The following is a 21384-nucleotide window of genomic DNA, read 5'->3' on the forward strand; positions in this document are numbered from 1 at the left end:
TAACTCAAAAGACAAAAATCTATTATTTCAGTCTCAGTCTGCTACATTATCTGGAAATCAGGCAAAAGTTAGCAAGACCTGAGGAAAATCGAGGTGACCCACTGCTCATGTCAAGCCTCCTAATTATTATTTTCTTAAAATATTGTCATTATTCAGTTCTATGCTTTGGTAATTGCCCTAGTTAGTAGAAGAATTTTTTTTCTCATATAAGTAACTTTTTTTTTTCATAACTCTGGAATAGAAAGACTGATCAGATTACCTCTGATGTTTAAAGCCTTTTCAGCATACTGCAAATGCAAAAACTTCCCATTGGCACCATTATTCTGCCGCAATACAGTTCACTGATCTGTGCCTGCCCGGCTTGTTTCTCAAGGATGTGTAAACAAACAGTAAAGTTAAATGATCTGTGAAAAGCTGATGGAGAGGGGCACATGATGTTTTTATAGCCTGCTCCTCTAATATGGCACGTTAGCCCAGTCCCAAGAATTCAGCAGCTTTTAGAACCAAAGTGCTAAAGTTCAACCTTTTCAATGTTCTTAAAATCCTTTGGTGCAATCTAAAGTAATTCAGTCATAGGTTTAGGCTTTGTAAAACAATATCTATTAGCCCCCAGCATGTTTTAGTTTTATGCATACACTCCTTAGGCCCCTGCCATTAATTCCTATTTGTATCAGAGGTGCCTTTGTTAATAGGTTATATAGGCAGGTAAAAAAGAGAACAGATTTAAAGAAATCTCTAACTTTTAATGTTTGATCATGTACTTTCTTTTGTCTTATAACAATACAATTTTATTTGTGATTCTGATCTATCTTGCCTACAGAAATGCTAATGTGTTTGCACATTTAAAGGTTTTTAAAGTGTAAAGCTACCTGAAGTAAGCACCATCAATATTAGATATTCAGCAAAACTCTAAATTTCCAATAATAAAACTAAGATTTAAAACTGTGTTTTGGAATGCTTTTTATAACTTAAAGTGATTTTAATTATTTACGTTTTTCTATTGGAACAATTTAAACTATTTGTAATCTGGTTTCGGTCAGTTTAATTGTACCTCTCAGACTTCATAAAAAAACAAACTCTTTCTTAATCTTGTAGTTTCTATTTACAGTAGGGCCATTAAGGTATTTTATTATGAAGGGAGAATGAAGAAGTGAGGGTTCCAACATTTTTTTTTTTTTTTTAGTTAAGCTTTGTGTTAAAGTTACAAGAGCAGGTGGTATTACTGCTGCACAGGAGTGCTATATAATATTCCTTTAAAACCATAAAAAAGAGGGTCCTTTTTCATTATATGTATCTTCTAATTTACTGCAGGAGAACATTCGATGTATTTCACAGGAACGGCAGCAGTTAATCCAAGAGTTAAAAGATGAAATTCACCAGAAGGAACAGCTGAAGAAGATAAAGAGTGAAATGGAAAATGAACAATGGCAATTGAACAAGACCATTGAAAAGTTAAAGGAAGAGGTATGAGCTCATTTTGAAGAGGCTGCTATTAGTCTCTTCAACCTAGGAACTATTGATACAAGCTCGCGGGCCTGGAATGGTAGTTGGAACACTTATCTTAAAATGCTGTTGTAAAACAGTTCTGTTTTGTCAAAACGAGATCCTAGATTTGCGTACAGATCTAATGTATACTACAGACCAAAGCCAGTTCTTGGTCAGCTGTATTTCAGAGACTGACAGCTGATTTTCAAATTGTTTCTGCATTAGAGCCTTAGTTTAGAGCCTTATTATATTAGAGCCTTACCATCTGTGTGTAAATCATACAGCTTAACATTGATATGCTGAAGTGTGACTATACAGTTCATTTCTTTGTGAATGTTTATTTGAAGCTGGAGACTAAAAACATTTGGTGTATTAATCATGACAGAACTTTTTGTAGCTCTGTTTTAAGGAGAGAAAAATAAAAGTGTACATTTTTCTCAGATGGCTGAAGTGGTAGAGGTCTCAAGAACATCAACCCTGGAGCTCCAGAGCCAGCTTGATGAATACAAGGAGAAAAATCGCAGGGAACTTGCAGATGTGCAGAGACAATTGAAAGAGAAAAACCTTGAGGTAGAAAAATCACGCCTGACAACCATGAGAATGCAGGATGAGGTAATGACTCATAAGTTCAGTGACAAATTTTAACCTTTGACCTAAAATTCTGCTCAGATAATTTTCAAGACAATGACCGTTTGCTACTACACTTTTGTATACTTCTCAGGAGGGACTGATCTCAATCAATGTGCTTTTGTGTTTTATTCTTCATAATGATGATCAGTGTGTTGCTGCCAGGGAAATGGCTTCCTAGATATGACAGATAACTGCAATGTTTAATGGATGAATGTCTTTAAGTAATATGACAAGGATTCCATTGATGACCTGCTGCTCTTTTAATGCCTGTTACTGAAGGAATTGGGAATATAGACGTGTTTTTAATTAAACAAAACAAAACAAAACCAAACAAAACAAACAAAAAAAACAGCACAACAAAACAGCAGCTATATTACTCTCCCCTTAACAAACTTGTTTGAAATTCAGCTTAAAAGAACAGTAAGAGAAGAAGCAGAAGTTATAGAATAAAGTGTGGTTCCTGTATATTATTGTCATCTGCATATATTCCATTCAGTGATGGAGAGCTTTTGTAAGAGGATGGAAAGTCATAATGAAATGTGAAAGATAAAATTGGGATATTGAGAACATGTCTCTTCAGTTGAATAAATGAAAGCTTGAAAGATATGTATGTGAATATATATATATATGAATGTATATATGTATACACACTATTAACAATTATGAAAAGTACTTTTAGTGTTTTCTATTATAGCTACAGGACCCATTACAAAGAAAAAAAGGTCACAACAAAATGAAACCTTCATTATTTGATTAAAAGATCATCAGAACTATACAGGACAAAATATTGCTGCTTGTTAAGTTACAAGAATAAGAAATGAATGCAGTCTCACCTAAAAACTCTTCCACTACTTTCATTTTTTCAAGTACCATAAAGGTACTTCAGATAACTTTATTGAGTACATGATCTTGTTAGAATAATAAACTTTTGTTCTCAGCAAATAGCCCTGATACAACTAACATACCTAGGTATGTTAGTAATTGTGGCATTGGTTTAATGTTGTCATTGACATACCTCAGACAGAATAAACTACATATTTAAAAGATGAAATATTGGTAGTCTAAAAAGGAGAAAAATAGTATTGCGAAATTTCCAAATATATAGCTACTTACAAAATTGTAAAATTTGGGCTTGCTGTAATTGGGTATAAATAAATCAATAAATATACCACTATGCAGAATTAAGACTGTAAAACCTGTGGTTTGAAACATCTCTTTAGAACTGTTACTTCAATCTATGTTTATTTTCTTGGTGCCATCTTGTGGATACAACAAAAATTACTGTGAAAAGCATGTCATTTGTTGCAATTCCAATTATACTTCTGGATCTGTCATGATTGTAGTCAGTCCCCTTTACTGGCATTGCTTGTTTATTGAAAATGTAGTACGTAGCGGGTTACCGTGATATCTTTTTGTTTCAGATGCGTCTCATGGAAGAAAACTTGAGAGACCACCAGAGAGCTCAAGATGAAGCAATAACAAAAACTCAGCTGCTGGAACAGACTGTAAAAGGCTTGGAATATGAACTGGAGGTCAAAAACCACTTAAAAGACGATCGGGCAAGACAAATCAAATTAATGGAGGTAAAAGACCTTATTAAAGTTGATTAAAATAATGTTATTTCATATGAATCCTGTCAGAAGGAACAAAATAATGTTGTGGAAAATTCATAAAGTAGTAATGCAGGATTTTTTTGGTATATTCTGAAGGAGATCTGTTAGCAAATTCATCATAGCATAATGTGTTCTAAATTGCACTTGTTCTTTCATTACTTTAAATTGCTTTTAAACTAATTTTCATTAATCAGGCAAAGTTCTAAAATTTTCATTCATAGACCCCTCAGAACTTCAAAAGTTTTTAGAAGTATAAGTTCTATTTAGCATTTAATGCTGATTCATTTCATGAGCCTAAATAACATAGCTGTTCTAATTGTGTTGTTATGGGTTAGGTTCATAATTGTTCAGGTTAATTAAACTGTCGTTTAACTTTCATAAACAAATGCTTTTATACATTTTACTCATTGTGATTAATGGAAATAAATTTGTCTTCCAAATGTGTGATAAACCTTAAAAAGTCTAAAAACAGTCAATAGAAACGTCTTTAATTACAAGCTTTTACTTTCTTGAAATAGTTTGGAGTGATTAAGAAAATTATATTTATATATATAGAGAGAGAGCTTCTGTCAGAGAAACAATTTTCTTTTAAAGTCTTATCTACTACCATCTTTTTTTTTCCTAGATTCAGTACTTTTCTTCAGAGACATTTTCCTTTTCAAGTCTATTCTTTCAAACAGTTTTGAGTCCTTAAAGTTTAAGGAAGAATGGCCTGGTAGCCATCCAAAGAGGATGGGAGAATAGCATGTTGAAATTACTTTTCTTTGTTCCATTTAGGACAAATTATCTCACCTGGAACTTGAGCTTGATGAAGAAAAGAATAATTCAGATTTGTTGTCTGAGAGGATCAGTAGATGCAGAGAACAGGTACTCAAATGAGTTTACATTGTTCAAGATTCATAAACATGATTAAATATACTCCTCTATATCATCACAAAACATTTTTTCCTATTTTCTTAACTGGAAAAAAGGAACACGTGAGTTATTAATTGCCCAGGATTCATCCACAAAAGTAATTTCATATCATAAAGAGAACCCTGACTTATTTTTATTCTTGTAAACATTCATATTCTGTACATTCTTTGAAAAGTATGTAGTGTTTTACCCACACGATTTTTGAAATAGAGCTAGCTCAACCTTCTTAGAGCACTGTAAAGTAGAAGATAAACTTAATCTGAGCCTGTACAGGGCCTATATATGAGGGCCTAGAAAATGTAGTGTGGCTTAGTGTAATTCTAAAAGATATGAAACTGATGCATAACTCATTAGAGCATGTCTGTTACTGTAGCTTTGTATTAATGTATCTCATTAGTGATTTCCTAGAAGTCTGGGAGACGATATGTACTGAGGTACAACCCATGATTGTCTATTCTGTTTTCATTTTTCTTTCTTTCTGTAGAAAAAATAATTGCTGAAATTCTACAGAATAGCTACAATTTCAGAGGGAGAATGGAAAATAGCATCTTAGTTTCAGTCTTTTAAATGGAATTGTTTCTTCCACTGAGACAGAGTTTTAAAGTTAGTTATAGTTCCTTTCGTGCATCCTTGAAACACTGAGGCACCCATACTGCTCTGTTGGGACTCAGGTTACTGAGATTCTGTTTGACTGCAGTAGAGTCTTTTGATATTATTTCACTGGTGTTGTACAGACTCAGTTAGTGAAATAAAACGTGAAGGACCCATAATAATCTCGGGTCATGCTATTGTTAAATTAGGAAGTCTTTTATGCTAGAGTTTTTGCCTGTGTTGTAAGCCTGGGATAAAAGAATCTTACTGATAGCTGCACTAGTGAGTACCATAGTAACTTAATTTGCTAGCTAAATAGAAACCTAAAATACAGATGGGTGACAAACGCGTTACATAATGAGTAAAATAAATGTTTATTTTGAGGTCTGGAGTTTCTCATTTCATGCATGAGTTACAAAGGTTGCTTTGTTTTGATTTAATGCCAGAATGACTAAGTAGTCAAATTACTAAAGAGTATTTCAGGGTCTGCTAAGCATTTATAATGACATGAGAAATGATAACGGATTTGTTTTGGTAATAACTGTGTTTCTGTAACTTTTTTTCAATTTTAAATATATTTTTAATATACTGATAATGAAGTATAATACTCAAATTTCTACTAAAAACAAATTGAAATGACTACTTATATTTTACATAAAGCTAAACATTTGAATAAACACTGCCAAGGCTAATGGTTCACATTTCATTTACTGTGAAATGTTATTCCCTTTCTTAATTTAAATACCCTTTTGAATCTGGGAATGGCTGCATGAGATGTTCTCATCTTCCCTACCTCATTCTCAAGAAGTACCACAGTGTTGTGGAAACTTCAATTTTTACTGGTTTCTTGCTTTAAAAAAATCCATGAGCTTCACTGAAAATACATCTGATCTGGATTCATCATTCCATCTTTCTGCTTTTCTTATGAGATTGCTGATAGACAAGGAATCCTGTTCTTCAGCTGTAATCTGTTTATATAAGATAGGAAAGTGCTTGTGGAAAAGAAATGGTCTCCATCTACCTCTGTGAATAAATACTCTTACTAAAAATTCTCTGGAGTGAGTGCCACTAACTTTGCTCACTTCTGCATTGATTTAGCTTAAAGGTGAGATTTTCAGTAACTTTTAGTCCTTTACAGTAACACTGTGAGTCTCTAATATATTAAAAAGAAATATGCCAAGAAAATAAAAATTCTAATCCGTGTCTTCAATACTTCAGTGTCCTTTTTATTGCAAAACTTTATCTTACCTTAAATATCTTGTAGCTATTATGTTTTGAAAAAAATCGTAACTGCAGAAACATCATCTTGATCCCCTGTTGCATCTTCTTCAGCTTTGTAGAAGTCGGTCTTAACTTATTCTTGGACCCTTCTCATTACTGAAGAAAGCATTAGATCCTTTCTGTTGCTGGGAGGAAGTCTTTAACATAAGAGATTTTTCAAGAAAGGTGGATCATATCCTATTGGTTTTTAAATAAGTTATTAGCAGGTCTAGAAAGAGCAGCATTAACAAACATGCATAGAAAGCTAGAGTCTGAAAGGAGCAGAAACAGAACGCATCTTAATACCTGATGTTTTTGCCCACAAACAAGTGAAATGAAATACCATTTTGTTTTTGCAAACAGAATTGAAAAACACTAAAGATAGCCTCATCAATGAATGTATTTTGTGGAAATGCAAACATGAATCTATCGACTTCAGAGTTGTTTCCTGGAAGTGTGAGATAAGGACTATTTAGTTTCCATGGCAATTTTAGAACAAATTCAGGAAGATAAAGTTGCATTGACTTGGATCATCCACTTTCTTTTAGTAAAGCATTCCCCATGGATGGCTTGCTGTACACCTGCTCCTTAGCTGGCACCAGGTGTGGGAGGCAAACAAATGAAAAAGGGGAAATGAAGGTTGCTTTTCAATTATGAAGGATCAAAAGGTTTTGTTTGCCTTTAGCCTCTTTGTTAAATACTTTTTATATACTTGCAAACTGAGCTTACACACTAGGTTAATATATATACATATATATACATATTTTATTTTTTCCTACTAACAAGAAACATAGTCTGTGAACCAAGTGTGAGATGGTAATAAAATCTAAAATATTAAAAATCAAATTACGTTAATGAAATTAACAGCTGCTTCTAATCCTAAAGCTGGCACAAAATGCTGTTATGTCTCAATAAAACTTTGTAGTATCTGATGCTTCTCTCAATTCTTTGTTGCTAGCATTCTTCAAATCCAGCTGTGATAACTGTTGCCTTAAGCTACAGAGCTAGTTTATTCTTTTAAAATAATTAGAATATATTGAAGGTAGAACGTGAAGCACAAAGCTCTGCATGGTGCATAACTAGAGCCTGTCTTAACTGCTGTGAAATAAGTGAGATGTTTGAGCTCATTGTAGCAGACAACTATTTTTCCTTGGTGCTTGTTAATAATGTGTTTCCTAAAGAAAAGTACAAGGAGATGACTGGAAACAGTTTCCATCTCCTCCAGCAAAAACTGTCCTGTTCCTCTTCTCTTTTTACAAGCTCTTTTATATTTTTCCACCTAACTTTGTGATCCTAATCAGATACAGTGCTTTTGTACTCTACCCCTGTTTTTTCATGAGATTGCTTTTAAAATAATGTGTCCAACAACAGCAGCAATCTTCTTGGAATTATAATTGTCCTCTAAATAATTCCTTAATTTGAGGTCTGGGGAAGGTTGCACAAATTTGTCACAGCTTTCAAGCACAGTAAGAGTGCAATAGAACTTCAGAGTGGTCCATTAAATGAGTTCCTAAGTATAACAAAAACCCTTTCTTCAGTTTTTAATTAGTCATTCACTTTACTGCAAATTTTGCTTTACTTTTTCTGTATCTGTCTTCATTGGCTAAAGCAGTTTCAGTAGAATAAATGTCTATAAAATCCCTTACGTTTGCTTTTTTTTTTTTTCTGTATATATGTCTACATCTACATATACATGGAAAAATGTAATATATGTATTTGGAAATAAGCTCTTATGTGAGAGTTTACCTACAAATGTAATCTAATCTATCTATATATAATAAACACACACACAGAATAAGTAATGTATAAGAGCAACATTTATTCATGAAATAGTCTTTCAGAATTTGTTGGTGCTCATTCTCTCCCATTAGTGAAATGCTGGATCGTATCACCACAGCTCTTGCAGATTGACTAAGGCTCTTTTTGAAATCCTTGTTTAAACTAAATGGGTTTATGTTATCTGTAAGTTACTTGATCCAATAATTGCCCCTTTAAAGATACTTTCATAGAGCATAGGAGAGTAAAGATTTAAGTGTTCTGTCATCAAATAACTTTGCTGATATTTAATTAGTGTATTTAAAGAAAACGAGAAGTCAGTGTCTCTCAGCTTCTGAGCAACAATGAAAGCTTTTAGGAAATTAACCAGCTGTTGCCAGAGCACAGCCATGTGCTAACATTTGTAGCCCAGTATCTGGTATGACCTTAGTTTTCAGGAATGCCTTCTGCTGCTCTGAAAATATGCTGACATAACATATGCAACTGCATGCATTACCACCATTATTTATATTCGTATATTGGTTTCAAAGCTACAGAAGCAATGTAAATTACTTCTTTTAAACTTGTTGATATGCCTTTTAATACTACAGGATTTTTGTTGTTTTTGTTTTTAATAGCCTAGGGTAATATTTCGTGTGCTCTGTTTATTTAACCTTCATATTTTCAGCATTGCTTTTTTTTTTATTTTGTTTTGTTTTTGCTTAGTGGAATAAATGTGTTATTTAATGCTATCTAATTGGTGATGTGTTTATGCAAGTTCCTACCTAACTGTTGTAAATTAGAGTAGAATGATGTGGCCACTGAAATCTGGGCTAATTTTTTTGTAACAGTAGCTGACACAGACATTCACTGAGTTCCCCAGGTGATACATACTGTAGTAAACATTGTGCAGGAACAGCACGAATGCCTTGGTAACATTAGCTGTGCCTGCAAAGGCATTTGTGAAGACTTGAAGGCAATCTCAGCAGGAATGAGAGGGAAGAAAAAGCATTTCAGCATTGCAGACTTATTCCATTACTCCAGAAGTTTCAATAACAGGTGTCAGGCAGTTTAGAGTTTCTTTCTGATCTTCAGATTATTTTTTTTTTCAGTCAAGTCAAAAGTGAGATATAGCAAACAAATTCTGTATTTGTATGTTGGTTCTGTATGGAACAGGTAGGGTTTTTTAATCATCTTACATGGGGAGAAGATATTTTCCTTTTGGTTATTGAATATGCAACTGGAATATTTACAGAAACTGTAGCAAAAGGTGTTTGTTTTAAAACAAATAAGCAAGCAACACTTACCCACCAGACCCAGAAGTCAGTGCTTTCCTGTTATATGCAAGACATACAACTGAATATTTAAATGGGGGGAAAGATGTTAATATCCGGTGTGCATCAGAGCCTATTGAAAAAGCTTTTTTAATTTATTCATTTACACAGGCATAGAAAAACTAATTGTAGAGTTTTTCTGCGGATACCAGTTTATGTGCTTAGTAAGGTCAAACTTTAAAGTAGACTTGTCAACAGATTAAATGTAAGATGCTAATCAGTGCTTTAGACTTAAGTATGAGGAAAACAATTGTAGAAGGTGTTTGAACACTGATGTGACATTCTGGAATTTAGCACCCTGCCACATGACTTGTCTCTGTGATTTTAGAGTTCCCTGCTACAGAATACATGTATGTATGTATGTATATAATATATATATATATCTATATATATGAATGTATGTACATGTATATCAGCAGCAGTAACCCATATGTCTGGAAGATGCCTAGAAAAACAACTAAGAATAACACAGGCTTCTCCAAGGGGAAAATTTTTGTCTAAGATAGTAAATGTAAACTTCATTTGAAATCGTTATGTGTCTTGATTTCTAAGAAAGAGCAACATTTTTCTCTTTGTGTAGATATATGTGGTTTATATACGCACTTATATATATGTAAGTATATACATACATGCATATATATACATTATTGTATAGACATATATAAATTAAATCTTTTATTAAAATTTCCATCTTTTCTTTCTGCAATAGATTGAACAAATGAGGACAGAGCTACTTCAGGAAAGAGCTACAAAGCAAGACTTGGAGTGTGACAAAATTTCATTGGAAAGACAGGTAATTATGGCTGCCATACCATCATATTAACAAGATAACAAACCAGATGGCTTTCTTCATTAGGAAATTCAACTAAGTGTTTAAAGAATGCAGTATGCAGTAGCTGGCACTATCCCACCAGAGTGCACTGCTGGAAGTATGCGTTAGTAAGCATGGATTAAAAGCTATGAGTACCTTAGCATTGATGCTCAAAAGAAACTATTATAATCCTAAATTAATTCTGTCCTTAGTATGCTTTCTTCTTTCTGTACACCCCCTTTTTGGTTTGAGGTTTGTCCCAGCTTATATATTTCATATACTAAAGACTTGTACTATACATTCATCTATTTATGCAATCTAATACACCTTTGTGTTGCAGTAAGTACAGGCATCTTCCTACTGCACAAATTCTGTCTATAAATTTGAGGGTCAAAGAAATTAAAAACTGGAAATGTGGCAGTTGTCTGGTATACTTTTTTGTGAAATTAAAAACGTGTTATCAACACAGAAACTTTAAAAAAGAACATATGCAGAAAAGACTGTAGTATGTGATGCAGAAAAAACTGTAGAATGTGAAATACACTTATCCAATTTAACTATCAACTCTTTGACTGCTTTTGGAGGAGCTGTCCTTCAACCTCTTAACAGTACTTCAGAAACACTGTTGAAGGTAGATTGTGATTTCAAGCAAACCTTTGGCTGAATACTTTTTTTTCCTTAAGAGCAAACAAGTGAAAAAGTGGCATGCCTTTTAAAGAAAAGATACAGATTTGATAGAGAACTGCTCTTCTCTGTCTAGGAAGGAACAGAATTCATATGTTTCAATATCTGTGATGGAAAGTGTACTTAGCTTTTTGCAATATGTCTATTCTGCAGCTCAGTGGTCTTTGAACGCAAGACTATCACAGCCTACAGCGGAGATAGAGAGGAAGGGTATCTTAGCAAGTGATAGTTTTACTTGACAGTCTCAAGAACAGAAAACAGATTGTAATGGGAATATGTTTATACCAAACAGAACATGTTTATACCAAATTCCTAACTTGGTGGCTTAAATTCTGTGAAGTAAATCCTATTTTAATTAATTGAGAAGAAAGAATGCCACCTACTGGTATGTCCCATGCACATTTCTATTTTTATCTGTGACTTTTCTATTATAGCTTTTTAGTGTTTGAGATTTGAGATCATAGTTTGAAGTTTGTATATATATTAAAAAAAAAAAAAAAAAGTTTTATTTTCTGGTCTTCATGTACCTATTTCTTTTTCCTTGAGACTTTATAAAATCCTCATTGAAAACAGGGCTAGGTCCCCCATGCCTTGTAAAGATTTAAAGTGCAAATCTGAGCAAAAAATCTGCTTTTATGAATCCTGCACCTTTCAAAGATTATATGTATATATTTTAAACTAGTTTGCTAGTAGGAGAGACATTGGATAGAAAGGAAAGCAACAACAACACAGGAGCAGATTTGATACAGTAAAGTGCTATTGGATATAAATAATTTATTTGTCTATTTGTTTTATCCATACAATAGGTGTGGAATACAAGATCTGAAAAAAGAATTAAGCTTGGAAAATAAGACGGGTCTAAAACTATTTGAAAAATATTAGCGTATGAACAATGCAAGTGGAAGGGGGTTAGAACCATCAAGGTTCAAGGGGCCCTTTAAGCCTAACATTTTGTCTCAAGCTTAGCACTAAGCTCTTTTAAATAAAACAATAAAATAGAGGATGTGTTGACTCTTCGCTACCTAGACCTCCAGTAAAATCTCCTTTGCTCTCCTTCTGTATTCACTAAATCAAAAAATTTATAATCACTTTGTTTTTCTGAAGCAATTTGTTTTGTGTTAAGGTGGTATTTCTTAATATGAACAAGTATGTAGTAATCATATATGTTCCAATTATAGAACAAGGACTTAAAGAGCCGAATCCTTCACCTGGAAGGTTCTTACCGATCCAGTAAAGAGGGACTTGTTGCTCAAATGGAAGCAAGGATCACAGAGCTAGAAGAACGTCTTGAAAATGAAGAGAGGTAAAGCTATTTCTGTTAAGATTAAAACATGTATGTTTGTGTATTCTAATATGGCTTCTTGCTAATATTATATCTAATACAACTAATTTGACTTTTTTTCACAAACAACAAAGTGGTTACTGTTTCATGTAAGTGTTGCAGGTTTTCTTTTTGGAAAAAAAAAGCAGACTAGAAATTGCATTAAATTTAAAACTGCACACTGATAATGTTTTTACATACCTCATTATTGTATCAATGTCTGATATCAGTAACAAACTTAGAAATACTAACTATAGTTGAGCATTTTCAGTTGTCACATTCACTTCATTGTTTAATCTTGGAGGAATATATTCTTTATCTAAATATTGCAAGGCATCAGTAAATTAAAGCAACGGTCATGAGTGTTTATTTAACTCTTATAATATTGCTAAGAAGTTATCTTGGCAGGATTGGAAGTATTTCAGCTTCTTTTCTTACAAGGTTGTCCGCTGTTTGTTTTTCCAGGGATAGGGCTAATTTCCAACTAAATAACCGCAGACTTGAGAGAAAAGTGAAGGAGTTAATGTTGCAAGTAGATGATGAACATCTCTCATTGACTGACCAAAAGGACCAGGTAGAGGGAAAGACTAATATGCTACTAGGAATAATATCAGATATTTGCATAAATCATCATATGTACAAGATATTTCAGAAGAATATAGGTAGATACTGATTATTCTGTTCTTTATGAAGTTCCATTTAATGAGATATGCAGTTTCCATTGTCATCATGTTCTTTTGCCTAGTACTAAGTTACTAATTTCTAAGATTATGAAAATGAAGCACTTACAGAAGCAATACTGTAATTGTTTTAAGAAATTAAGCCAATAGCAGTCAGTATATGATCTGTACGTGATAGGATGCAATATAAATATTATATGATATTGTTTATTTATATTTATAAATTCTATATTGTAACCATAAAATTTTGTTTAAAGAAAGAAGCTATTTATTATTACATACAGTCTCTAAGTATTATGTATATAGAGATATTCTCATAGCAAAGTGTTGTGCCATTTCTGTGGTCTTTGTTGATTCATTGCTTAAAACATATTTTGTTTCAGTGTTTGAGTCAAGTAGTAAATATCATGCCTAGAGAATGAACAGTGTGTTTCAAAAAGCAGACATCTGTTGTGGGAACAATCTTGTAAAATTCTCTGGGCTTAAAATTCTATATTTCTTTATAGTATTTGTCTGGTAAAGTTGCTTGGCCATCTTGCTGTTTTACTCTATCACAGCAATATTTGCTTGTTATTTTTTCGTAATACAAACAAACAAAAACTATCCCATCAAAACTTTTCTCAGTTTAATGTTGGCTTTTGAATATTTCTGAAGCATATTATTGCAGTGTCATTACACTGGCAAAGCTGTGTCTTTATTCTCCCTCTCATAGATGCTGGAAGAATAAAATTCCTTTATTAAAATAGTCCTCTAATCAGCTGACATGTAAATATTTCAGTTGAGTTTGCGTTTGAAAGCAATGAAACGTCAAGTTGAAGAAGCTGAAGAAGAAATAGACAGACTGGAAAGTGCTAAAAAGAAACTTCAGAGAGAACTGGAAGAGCAACTAGACATAAATGAACAATTGCAAGGACAACTTAATGCTGCAAAGAAGGAACTAAGGTAGGATGATTTGGCAGACAGTACAATTTGTGTTACTTGCTACTTGATCTCTTGCTCCGCTAGTCCCCGAGCAGTAGGCTTCCTGTAACAGACCTCAAGTTTGTTACAAGCAGACAGAGTTTGAGGCAGAGCTGTGAAACTCTTCCATGTTTCCTTATCCTATGGACTTTCTCCAGTTCCTTTCAGGGTCTGTCTGCTGTATAGTCACTGAGGCATGGGATAAAAAGTAGAAAAAAGTAGTAGGACTTTGCACTCCTGTCATTTGTAGTGACAAAAATTTCCTGCTGATGTTTGGGAGGAAGAGCTATCCTGTGTTTAGTTTTCTTCAGGCATCACTGAACACTGCCATGTGCAAAGTGTACAGTTTCCCCTAGCTGTGAGTTTAGTTAGACTTGCTTGAAAATATGATTGACTGATCTTCATTCTCTTGCATGTTTCTTTTTATGTAAGACATGGTCTATGTTAAACTGCCTTTATAAAAGCACAAGTCTCTGACATCCTTTAAAAAAAGCAAACACTACCTGTCAATGATATATGCTTTGCAAAAGTGCTCTACATACAGATGTGCAGTTTAATAGCACAGGTGTGTATTTTTGTTTCAGTAGACGAAAGAAGTCACCAAGTAAAATGCTGACTGATTTTGATGATGATGATGATGATGAGTTCAGCACGGATGGCGATAGTCTCTGTGAAGTGCCTTCAGGAAATAACTTTTCAAAAGATGATGACACAATAAACTAAACTATTGAATCTATGATTCCTTGAAACTGGTGGAAGAATAACCTAAATTATCAAGAAACTGAATATTCTAGAAGCCAAATGCCATAAAGGGATGTAAGACCTGCAAATTTAATGTTTCCATTCATACTGTGCCATTTTCTTATTTAGATATCCTCTGTTTATTATAGAAAACAGGATTGCATTATAAAACAGCTATAAAACTTGGTTATATATAACTACTACTGAAAACACGGGGATAATGTTTCACATTGGAAATGTGATTTTGCTAAAATTTAGTTTAAGTAAAGAGCCATTTGAAAGTAATTTAAAATTAGCTTGTAGTTATTAAAATATTTTCCCCTAAAATTAAAGAAGCCACGGACAATTGTTTAGTAATTGTAAGTACAAAGGAATGATGTATAGAATGTAAATATTTTAAATCTGATCTTTTTATTGACTACTTTAGTACTACTTTGTAAAGCTTCAAAAATTATATAAATCAGTTTCATATGTAAAATATCTAAATGTATACTGAATATTGTATTTGGGTTTTAACAAAACAAAAAGAAAAAGAATATATTTTTGTGCATTACAGAGCAGATTCACTGTTCCTGAGCCAGGAAGTACATTCTAATTTTAAAAACAGTGCAAGTTTTATTGTGTATGTGTTAAGATCAAGTGCTAATTCTGCCTGTTGACTTTAAAGGGGCCATCACATGTGCATGACAAGTGAGGCTTGCCTACTACTTTCTTGTAAGCTGTCTGGGAAGCTTTCTGTCCATATGAGGGAGGGATGAGAATGAAGTCAGTTACTACTTGGCATTTTTCATTTCCTGAAATGGACTCCATGCTGCAAGGGGCGCACAGGACTGTAGGCCTGCTCATTTGAGGGCAAGAGGACAGGCTAATCTTAAAGTCTCTGAGGAGTCCTACAAAAGAAATTGCATCCAGGAAACAAAAGTGTGTAATCTGATTTTTCTTTCTAACCTGTTCTTGAGCACCTATTTGTAATGTAATGCAATGTATGGCCATGTATGCAGATACATATTAGTATTTCAATTTATAGAAATATCTGCATTTTGGATGATCCATCTGTTGAACAAACTGTGGGAAATTAAAAAAGAAAAAAAGCATTGCAGATTTAATTTTAAAAGTGCTTTCCATTTTGTTGCTAAAAATATTTTTGTTGTTTATCTTGCATCATTTTTGCTCCTTTGCAAAATATAATTTTAAGGAAAGGCACTGCGATGTTATTTTATTAATAAACCATAGATATGTTCCCTCTCGTTATTAGTATTTGTCCCCAGTTACATATAACTGAACACTTTTTCAGTGAATGTGCCCACTACTAGTTATTGTAACTGTAAAAATATTTAACCTGGAGTTCCTGGGAGCTTCCATTACTCCCACAGCAGTATCTACTGAAGAGGACAAATTTAACTGCTCTGAAAGTAAGGCGGATAACCTTGCTTAAGGCAAAAGTTCTGACAATGGAGCATCCATTTTCATATGATTATGTGAAATGAAACTCCTGCCTGGCAGATCAGAAATATATTAATACACAGCAGATTACAGACTCTGTTGCCATATAATTCCCTTCAAATTGATTTTGATGGATTGAGATATATGGGAACTAACAGGAACTGAGTAGTTATGATCGTGTAATTTTGCTGCAGTATCAGCTTTACTATTTTGGCAAGGTCAAAACAGCTCTTCTTCCAGGAAGATCTGCACTATACTGTATTGACAATCATTGTATAACCTGCTGTGATTTATTTTATGTTTCATTAACATGTTTGTGTAGACTTAGCTTTAATCAACTGATTCCAATGTTCAGTTCTGTTCTGGTACTCTGTCCTAATGTTCATAGATAACTATTATTTCAAACCACTGGGAGAAAATCACATAATATTGCAGCTACCTCCAGTTACACTAAACTGTAAAAGAAAAATTCACTTCAAATAAAGAGTAAGACAGCTCCTGCTGTTCTTTGTATGGTGCATTTAGCTCAATATGACAACTGAATTTCATATGGAAGATGTGTAAGTTTAAAATAGAACAAGAATATAATTATCTGAGAAACAGTAATGCTCTTGAAAGGGTTTCAGGAGAGATCCTGCCTGTTACACCTTGCCACTCCCTGTTATGTCATCATCAAAAGAACTGTCCTTTGCTTTTTCCTTTAGACTTGGAAATGGCATTTCCTCTAATGAAATGACTAAAGTCAAAGAAAATTTTAAAACATTGGAAAGGGAATTTCAACTCATTCACAAAAAAAAAATAAAAATATCTCTTGTTATGTTTCAATACATGATGCTCTCTGACGTGGATCACATTGGTAATTTGGGCTGGTTTATTTAAAGAGTCTTTCCAAGGAAGTCAGACAATCCTACTGTATTCTGTTCTGGAAGTTATGCTTTGTCACCTCTGTATTTGAAGTGCCTTTTTTTACTTGTCAGATCATTTGTTACCAAAATGCAACTACCGTCATCCATTCACTGACCTGCATTTTGTGTATGATAAACATTGTAGCTTGATCTTGATTGCTACAAAAAGTATTAGTTATAGTTCAAGGAAGTGTGTTTTATTCAGTTCATCTCATGGCAGTTTTTGATCAAAATCATCAAGGCTCTTGAACCATAAAAGCTGGAAATAGGAGAATATGTGAAGAACCACGGATTTGAAACAGTTCCTAGAACACTGTACAACATCAGAGCTTTTGGTGTATTACAAAATAATTACTTGAATTATTAGCTGTAGAGGCCTTTCATTTTCTTTGACAATACCATAGTATCTTATAACGAACAGACCTAAGCCTGATCATTTTTGATGTGAACCTAACTTGATGCCTGATACAGTGAATACTTCTCTTTCAAGTGTAAGTAATCTGTGATGAGCATTGCACATTGTGTCCTCTGTGGAATGAATGGCCTTTCATATCCCACTGAGATTATGACTACTAGTATGTGGTGAGAGAGAAACCTTCTATAAAAATATTTCCTCCCATTAAAGTTCTATTCAGCGTGCATGAATTCTGGATGTTGGACTATGGTAGGCCTAGAAAAGCATGAGGCTCTACTTTTGTAGTTTGGAGAATAGTTGACTTCTACAGGAGTGTTTTTTTTTGTTTTAAGTTTACTAGAATTTAACACCTGCTCCAAGACCTTTCAGTGGCAATTGATATGCAATGCAAAATATGTAAATGCAAAACCAAAGAAGCAGTGCCCTCCACAAACTTTTCACTCGCTATCCAAGTAATGAAATCAAGGGTATTCTTCATGTGTAATGGATTTTTAGTGCCTTCGAATTTGGAAGTTATCTCTTTTCGTTAAAGAATTAAGGTTTTTCTGAGATTGTCTCTTTTTCTTGTATGGAAAAAGAAAAAGGAAAAAGTCTTCTTCCTCATGCTGTCCTCTGTACCTGCTTTCCTGCGTCTCACCTGATTTAAGGAAAACCCTATACTGTACAAATACTTTCATAATTCAACATTATTAGTTGCTTTTGGTTGTTCAATTATCAGGCAGTCGTCTGTCCTGTACAATCTCCCAATGATGAGACTATAACTTGTTGATTAATCTGCCTTATTCTTCTGATTTATACTCATTCTTTTCAACTTCCTTTTTTCCTAGATAAATAATCTGTTCTGATTTACAACTGATTTTCTAAACTATTCCAAAAGCCATGTGCATTCCTCATTTTTTACAGACCAGCTGTATGCTTTGCTGAGTGAACTACGCAGTGCAATAGTTCCAGCGTTTTGGCCTTTTCTGCTTTACACAACATATTTCAGTAATTAAATGTTGATGCTTTTAGCTTATTGAAGCTTTTTTGATCCTGTGACTGAAGCAACACATTTCAGCTGCTTCATTTCTACCAACTGCAACTATCAAGTAACACTGCCGAATATTCAAAGACTTTGCTGAAAGAGCAACATTCTGTAGAGATTGTTGGGGTTTTACACATTTAAGTTGTTCTTATTTGTAAAAGGGGCTGATCAGGTAATATGTTTGACCTACCGACCCAACTGTGATATAGTGGGGAAAACTTGTTTGTTATTTCAAAACTTATTCCTGAGAACTGGGTTATTGAGAAAAAGATACAGAAATGTTAACAGGAAGGTTTTTAATAGTAGATGTTTTTCTCTTAATGTGTAAGAAAGGAAGCACTTAGGAGAAGAAAGGGAGTAAATTTCAACAGACAAGGTCAAGGGCAGTAGCAAACTGGGCTCACCTACCTCCACAGAAGTGTGACAGCTCTTTACTGCTTAGTACCAGTGCACTTCATGTGAGGTCAGCAAGGGTCTGACTGCATTGTGTAAGAGGAAACATCCAATCTTTTCTCTACTTCTAACAACAATTTGCTGTTTTATTCAGATTCTGAAGCTTTATGACATTAGCAGAAAAACAGGCAAGGAAAAAAAAAAAAAAGAGTTAAATTCTGAGCACAGGTGGATGATGAAAGTTTAAGGTCTCCAAGTTGCCAACAGGAAACCGTAGGAACACTTACAGGCAAGTGCAGAGAAGGGACTCACTACAGGTAACGAGTTTTTTCTATGCTTTCTCTACACTTCTCTTTCTTCAGCATCTTTGTGAATAATGATATAGCTATGTAACCCCATATATATATATACATATAGATATATATATTTGCTAGTATCAAGCAGTTATTTTATTTAGTTGCATGCAATCTGAATAGGATGAAACCTAACAACAGCATAATGTGAAGTAAAGGAGAAAATATAGATGGTGAAAAAGATCAATGCAAGATGCAGTTCTGGTCCGTTGGATTTTGACCTTCCATTTACTCCCCTTAAAAAAAAATGGTACTAGAAATAAATCACTTAAGCCAACATAAACCAACAGATACCTAACAAGTTGGGATGGGTATAAGATTTTATTTCCAGGGAAAACCCTGTGAAGTTTCAAGATTAAGGGACTGTAGGGAGTGTACTGAAGTATCGTTAGGAAATATCTATTTCCTGTATACCTTTGCAGTAAAGATTCTCAAGAAAGTACAGGTAAGTTGAATGATAGTGCTGAAAACAGAGCAGCATTTATTTTTTTTTTACCTATGTGTATATTTCTGTGGATTCACTGTTAACAGAGACTGATTAACTGCATACTGCTGTGCAGTGTGGGTATTTCTGCAAAGCAGAACTCCTTCAGACCTTGGGAAGCTGAGGTGCCTGCCACTATCAGAAGCACCTAATTTGCACGGCTCTCTTTGTATCTTATCTTTTTTTTTTTTTTTTTTTTTTTTCAAAAATAAATTGTATGTGTAATTCTGTGCTTTTTCTTGAGTTTGGCTTTTGTTTGAAGATGGATGTGTTTCCTGCTTTGCTTTTCTGGGCAAGGTAAGGAAAGCATTGCTGCCCTTGAAGTGGAAAGAAAAAGGAGACCGTTTGGGACTCAGCCCCCTGAAACTCAGTCTGTGCCAGAAATGAGCATTAACTTTTCTAGAAAGCAGTTCTACTCTGCATATGAGAGTTGAGATGTTGATTAAAAATTCACTTAACAGACCCACAGAGTTAGCTATCCTCAGCTCAGGCTGGCCTTTGTTTTCCTGGGAGATAAGAACTGAGAACTAGAACTCGACTTGAGTGAAGTTGCCAGCATGTGATTTCTGTACTATAGATGAGATTGAGCTTGGTATACTTTTAATTTTGTTGTTCGAGTCTTTTGGTTAAAGTAGAGCAAATCCTGTGTAAGTAAAAAGGACTAATTGCATATACATGTAAACAGCTGTAGCATGCAAAAGCAAATGCACATATACATACTGAAGGCAGAGAGCTAGGTGTGCATCTCTGCGAGTGCTGTATCAGTTGTTTTGGTGCCTGCTTGCAATTCAGTGGCTACTGTCACACTACAGTTAGTATAAATCCTTTCTGGGGAAGAGCACTTTTAGCCAAGGCAGATTCTTGGATATTGTGTATGTAAAAGAGTCCCAACAATCCTCTTCATTTGTCTTTTAAATACTTATCAAAAGGAAAAGAAAGGAAGCTGAACCATCCAGAAAAGACAGCATGGTTTAACAGTTGGGGTGGAACACTGGGAGCCAGGAGGATTTTGGTTTCTAATCCATTCGAGCTGCTGGTTCACTGGTTCACTCTTTGACCTCCTTGTATTTTTGTAAACATGCCTAGAAGATGACACACAACAGTAGACCACCTTGAAAACTTTATACTGTGTTTAGGTTGAAGCTTCATGAATAAAAATATTAGGAGGAAATGCCAAGAATCTTATTGTTCAGTGAATCTGATTTTCCAGCAAATCTGTTTGCTGTGCTGTTTAGCCCTTTGCCCTGCAGACTCTTAAGCTGCAATGCTCCCTAAGTAGGGAACTATATCACTTGCCACAGATTTGAGACTGAAGGTCTTCTTGTGCTGGCTGTGCAATAACCAGCAGGATCTGTGGAATGTCTTTGCTGCAGAGGTAAAGCCCTACGTCTAGATTTCCTTGCTTTACGGGCAGTTTCAAGTTTGTTTTTCTTCAAACAAAAACAAAATGGTTTATTGTGTTACAGGCAGAATGGTTATGAAAAGAGGGAAGGAAAAAAATAAAGTAAGTCTAATAAAATGATGTAAAAGCTGTAACCTTAGCCAACCAAAGCAAGGATGCTTCCTGAATTGAGCTATGTTTACTTT

General features: G+C 34.1%; 1 protein-coding gene across 12 annotated transcripts in view; it reads left to right on the forward strand.

Moving 5' to 3' along the window:
- The window catches only part of CGNL1 (cingulin like 1), a 67564-nt gene extending 50844 nt beyond the window's left edge, over positions 1-16720 (forward strand). For 7 of the 12 annotated variants that reach the window (XM_038184782.2, XM_021267095.4, XM_038184783.2 and 4 more), the window contains 9 exons: positions 1312-1464; positions 1927-2097; positions 3537-3698; positions 4506-4595; positions 10293-10376; positions 12257-12381; positions 12865-12973; positions 13858-14021; positions 14624-16720. In XM_038184782.2, coding sequence (XP_038040710.1) covers positions 1312-1464; positions 1927-2097; positions 3537-3698; positions 4506-4595; positions 10293-10376; positions 12257-12381; positions 12865-12973; positions 13858-14021; positions 14624-14762 — 1197 coding nt within the window. In that variant the 3' untranslated portion in view covers positions 14763-16720. Of the gene's footprint in view, positions 1-1311; positions 1465-1926; positions 2098-3536; positions 3699-4505; positions 4596-10292; positions 10377-12256; positions 12382-12864; positions 13062-13791; positions 14022-14623 lie in introns of those variants that run through there. The other 5 variants (XR_011812062.1, XR_011812061.1, XM_013092422.5 and 2 more) reach the window with 5 other exon arrangements.
- The last annotated feature ends 4664 nt before the right edge of the window (positions 16721-21384 follow it).

The sequence above is a fragment of the Anas platyrhynchos genome, chromosome 11 (assembly GCF_047663525.1).
Source record: "Anas platyrhynchos isolate ZD024472 breed Pekin duck chromosome 11, IASCAAS_PekinDuck_T2T, whole genome shotgun sequence".
In the NCBI taxonomy this organism is placed as follows: Eukaryota; Metazoa; Chordata; class Aves; order Anseriformes; family Anatidae; genus Anas; species Anas platyrhynchos.